A 5284-nucleotide genomic window follows, 5' to 3' on the forward strand; every position below is an offset into this window, starting at 1 on the left:
TTCCCATCCCTTTCTTCTCTCATCTATTCCTATTATCCGTTCTCTTTTTCTCTCGGCCAAAAAAAAATCCAATCGATTGTCAAAGATTTGAACACATCCAATTGATTCGAAAAAATTAATTTAGAAAAAATCCCTTATCTCCTCTCAAGGGATCTATTGAATTGTTAAATTCAACCATGGCCCTGGTTCTCCATCATCCCACGCACGATCTCCGCGTTTACATGCGTACAACAAGATGTTCAGTCAACTTTACAACCAGAGCACTGACTCGGAAAAGGTATAGGTCGGGCGTAAGTAGAAGAAGTAGGCTACTCAAAGGGCTTCCGGTTTGGATGGTTGCTACTCTATGAATGGAAGTTGCATCAACGTCAGTACACGCACGGACTCGTCGATTCTCATCCTCCAGAAGAGCGTCCTCTTCTTAATCGTGAGAACCTCCATCAGTGGTTCTTACTTCCTCCTTCTCGGACAGAGAGTGACTCAAGGGTATCTCAGAGACAGATGAGACCGAGGAAGTCACCTGCAACACTCCATCTTCGCTATACCGTGGTTGCTCCTCCGCCACCATTAGAAACATGCTGGAGGGGTGGCTGGTTGCTGCTAGGCTCTAAAGCTGAATGACGTCATCTCGTGGCATCATCAACAAGCAAGCCAATGGGGGCGCGTGCCTCGTCCATCGATCCGCCGCGTGCGTCCCAGGGTATATGACGTCACGACGACGTCATGGAAGCGCCGTTCGCCACTCTACACACAGTACGGTTTTAATATAGCGGCGCGCCAAGCGCGATCGAGACTCAGTTACGCGGAGGCCGGCCTTTCGTGCGAGCCCTCTGAACCCTCTCGCTCTCAATCTCCTTGAACACCGAACGTGCTTACCTCGTGTCGTGTCCAAAATGTCACGAATCATCACTTCGTGAGAGAGTCTGCCTCTAAATTTCCAAGTAAAACCCTTGTCAATCGGTCAAATTCAAATTCACTAGGTCAAAGGAAAATATAATCGGTGAAGATCAGTGTCTTCGGATCAGTGCTAAGTTACCCTAAGAGGACCACCAGTGTTCCGGGATTTCGCAGATGCAAAATCGGGCAAAAATCGGTGAGACTGCGCCCGGAAAGGCGAAGAGTGAAACCTTTCCGTAGAAGGTGGTCGTGAGAGAGGATAATCACCTGGAAGCTGTTTGCATGCGCGTACCGAGGACTGAGATCCTTGGGCTCCTCAACGGAGCTTTTTCCATCGAGAGGATTCCCTTCGTTCAGAAGGATCCTTGCTCAACAACGGACGCAGGTCGGTTTCACTTGATGTGATCTCGGTGTTGTCCAAGTGTTATTCATAAATTACAAGGATTTCCTTCATTGTTCTCCTGGACCTTGAACCATACAAGTTTCCCTAGAATCTTCATTCAAATTTAGCGTAAGAATTGCAATAGCGAATTAGTAGTCTTCCCCAATAATCATCCAATACGTTAGTTAAAATCCACTTAAAAGTCCTTTCAATTCTCTTAAACCTCTGGAAGGAAATTTTGGTTTGGAATCGAGCCACCCAGTTTTGCTGAGCCACGTGACTTGAGCTTTAAGGGATAGATCCATATTCCCCAGTAGCGTTGTGACGTTGGACTCTACGTCAACAGCCCCTTTTATTTTCCTCTTTCACTTTCGCGCCCTTTTGCTTATGACTGAGGAAGGATTGAGCATTAAAAACTGGCGATGGACCCTCGAATCGAGAGGACCTTCCTCTGGTGATTTTTGGTGACATTCCTCTGGTGATCTTTCTGTAAGTAATCAAAAGAAGAACGTTCTAACCGATCAAGGATGATCTCGAGCGGAAGGTAAACCGGTAACGGATGTGCGATGCGTACCATCGAGGACACTGGAACGGAGTCTACGGTGCCCGTAGCAGCGACGCACCGGACCATTGCCAGGAATCACCCTGATCATCAAGATAGGAACAATAGTAACTTGCACCACGTGCAGCCCTACCATCATCACCCGACTGTCCTAGCAGCCGATAGTAACAACAATCACGATCACCATCAGGATCTCGAGTCAACTGATCACCTCGGAGGCCAGCCTCACGACCACTGGAACAAGTGTAAGTCTGGTTAGAGTGTCAAAGGTCCGGAGTAACATGGTGCTTTTGCGGATAGTGATTTGTCAAGCAGTACGGGTGATGGTGCTGATGGTGGTGGTGTTGGTGTTGGTGCTTTTAGTATTGGTGTTTATGCCAATCCTTTTATGATATTTTATACAAATGACAGGCGTCATATTCATAGAAATTGGGCTAAAGAGAGCTGAAGATGCCAGATCGACAACCGGTTAGGTCAAGTCCGTGCCTCAGGATTTTGGGGTCAACTTGCATTCCCATCACCTGTTCGTTCCACTCTAGCATCTTTATTCGTTTTTTATAGGATTTTGGCAGGTTCCGTTATTAGCTGATTCCTGCACCTCTAGAGACTATTAAATTTAAAAGTGATAAATAGAAACAATCAAAAAGATTTTCAATGGCAGGTCATCTAATCAAATATTTTGTTAGGTTAGCATATTCAAGTATAATATTATTTGAAGATTTTAAACTGACAGATTCATCTACCTTAGTTTTAATTTTACAAAATGATAGCTTATAAAAAAGTTCGCCACCAGGATGATAGATACGATTTATTTACATAAATACAGGGGATTTCGTATGCAAATTAGATGTTCGTCAGAGCTTTGATCGGTTTTCTATTTCAGTAAGTTCGAACAGTAAACAGAATAATTTTTGTCTTCATATTTAAAAATCATTTCTCACAGAGATACGTTCCTTTCATATCATTAGTCTCTGATCAAGAGCATAAATGTTTAAAATACTAACTTGCATTTCCCTTTAAAGTATCTCCGTGAATATTGCCTCCACTTTAAAAAAATCGATTACTTAGGGGTTGAGTTAGTGTCTCTCTGCTTGATCTCTGTATTATAGATGGAGCACGAGTCACCAATATAGTAGGCTTAACATATATAAACCGCATTCCCTCGTGTATGGAAATGGTAATCAATGTGGTATTGATTATTCCGTGTAATAAGAGTAGAGACAGCATGATATTCATGAATCGAAAATCCTTGCTGCATTCTACTTCTATATTTATTTAAGATATTATCCAATCTTATGCAGAGAATTGCAAGGAATAAATAAGCTTCTACTTTTATTCATTCACTTTTTGATGACAGGCATAAATATGGAAATTGAAGATGTCTTCTGATAAGTTAATGTAGTTTGAAATGCAAATCAAATATTTATAAAGTGGGAACAGCTATTTCAGTATCCATGATGTTTTGATAGGTAGAAATTAAATTCATTTTCTTACTAATTATTTTCGTCTGGCTTTCAATTTCTGGTTACTGATATAAGGACAGAAAATCTTCTAAAAATACGAAATATAATTTTTTTTATTACAAAAATTCTTCATTATGAAATTTATTTTATATAATGTCCCACTTAAAAATTCTTTTCCTAAATGATTTGTGACCTATTTATTGATAAGTACTTTCGTATATAATTTTATTAATCTAAACTCTCTTATAAGTTTCTATTTTTAAACTTCATTCATTTACTTTTTTATTTTGAATTAAACTTTTTAATATTGTATATAAATATTTGTATTTTAAAATTGATATTTTTTAAGTACTTTTGTCGAATATTTTGTTGAAATGTAGTGGATTTTATTTAAAAATCACTAGAAGTTTATTATTCACGGTTAAAACTCGGGGATAAAAAAATTAACTGCCATATAAAAATGTACTATAAAAGATTCAGTTTAGCCAACGTAATGATTCATTGTAAAACAGTAATCATGTATAGTTAAAAAAGATTTTCAAAAGTGTACAATAATTTCATGTTAGTTTGAAGAATGCTCAATGTAAAAAGTGTATACATTTCGTAACATCCTAGACATTTCATAGACAGAAGCTAAGCAAACTAGAAAGTACTCAACAAACTTCTCTGAGCCATCTTGAGCCTTATAGTTCCCTGCCCTTTGTTTCTGTTAATACAATGTAATCTCCTCATAGAATAAATATCTGAACCCAAAAACCACAACAAAAATTTATTTTGGTAAGAAATGTATCGAATAAGTTTATAGTTCGATGTATATCTCTCAATTTCTTCTTTCTTGGGGGGGGGGGGGGGTAAAAGTTGAACCATGAGTAAAATTTAAAAATCTGCAGTTTTGCCAAATGTAGCATAGGGGCCATCTATAAATTACATTACCAATTTTTGGCTATTTTAGACGAAATAGTTCATGTTTAAAATAAATAGTTTAATTTTTAACCAAATAGTAGCTTTTCCAAAGATATATAGGATTTTTCAACAAAAAAACTTAGGTTTTAACTAAATAGTTTAATTTTCTATCAAATTGTAGAGGTTTCAATGTAAAAAGACTAATTTTCTAAAAGAGTTCAATTTATAATTAAAACAGTTGATTATAGGAAAAAACAAAAGTTTTCGTTAAAAAAATCATGTACCAAAGCAGATTCATTTTTTAACAAAAAGGACGAACTTTTAACAAAGTACATGCATTTTCAAACTAAATGTTGAATTTGAACTAAAAATTTAATTTTTAAATGTTCAGTTTAAAAAAGTAATTCTCTACCAAAAATCACGTAAATTCTGCTGGCAAAATTAATTATCAACCAAAATTAAAACTGGTTTTGAACAAAATAATTAAATTTCCAACCAGAAAAACGATTTTTTAACAAATACATAACTTTTTTCTCATATAGTTGCATTTTTAACTGAAATTATGAATTTAGTACGAAGAACATTATTGTTCTAACAAAAAAGGCTTTAAATCTTGAACCAAAAAATAAATTTTTCACAAAGTAGTTCAAATTTCAAACAAGCAGTTGTATTCATGATCAACAAAGATGATTTAAAAAAAAAATAGTTGCATTTTTAAGAAAATTATTAAATTTTCAACTAAATACTAGAATTTAAAAAAAAAGAGATGAATCCCAAACCAGAAATATAAAAGTGGGCTTTTAATCAAAAAGAATTAACTTTTGGCCTAAAGTAGTTTAATTTGCAGAGGGAAAAAGACGAATTGTTTAGAAAGGGGGAAGAGAGGGGAACAGAGAAGAAGGATGGGGCCTGACAAATGGAAATGATTTTCAAACTTATCCTGTTATTATTGAACTGTATATTTGCTGGGCCATCTTTTGCAAACTTCATTCAAATTTGTCACCAGAAAACGTACTAAACGTTATCTAAGTTCTTAACGTTACTTCCACTGACTCCCTCGCCTTGTTGCCTACGTTA

The 5284-nt window shown here is 36.6% G+C and overlaps 1 protein-coding gene across 2 annotated transcripts in view; it reads left to right on the forward strand.

Annotated features, from left to right (window-relative positions):
* Window positions 1-824: 824 nt before the first annotated feature.
* Window positions 825-5284, forward strand: part of LOC117168343 (nuclear receptor subfamily 4 group A member 2) — a 100562-nt gene continuing 96102 nt past the window's right edge. Inside the window, exon 1 of one of the 2 annotated variants that reach the window (XM_033353921.1) lies at window positions 825-1282. In XM_033353921.1, the coding sequence (XP_033209812.1) occupies window positions 1180-1282 (103 nt within the window). In that variant the 5' untranslated portion in view covers window positions 825-1179. Of the gene's footprint in view, window positions 2087-5284 lie in introns of both variants that reach the window. The other variant, XM_033353920.1, reaches the window with a different exon arrangement.

The sequence above is a fragment of the Belonocnema kinseyi genome, chromosome 2 (genome assembly GCF_010883055.1).
Source record: "Belonocnema kinseyi isolate 2016_QV_RU_SX_M_011 chromosome 2, B_treatae_v1, whole genome shotgun sequence".
NCBI classification, from domain to species: Eukaryota; Metazoa; Arthropoda; class Insecta; order Hymenoptera; family Cynipidae; genus Belonocnema; species Belonocnema kinseyi.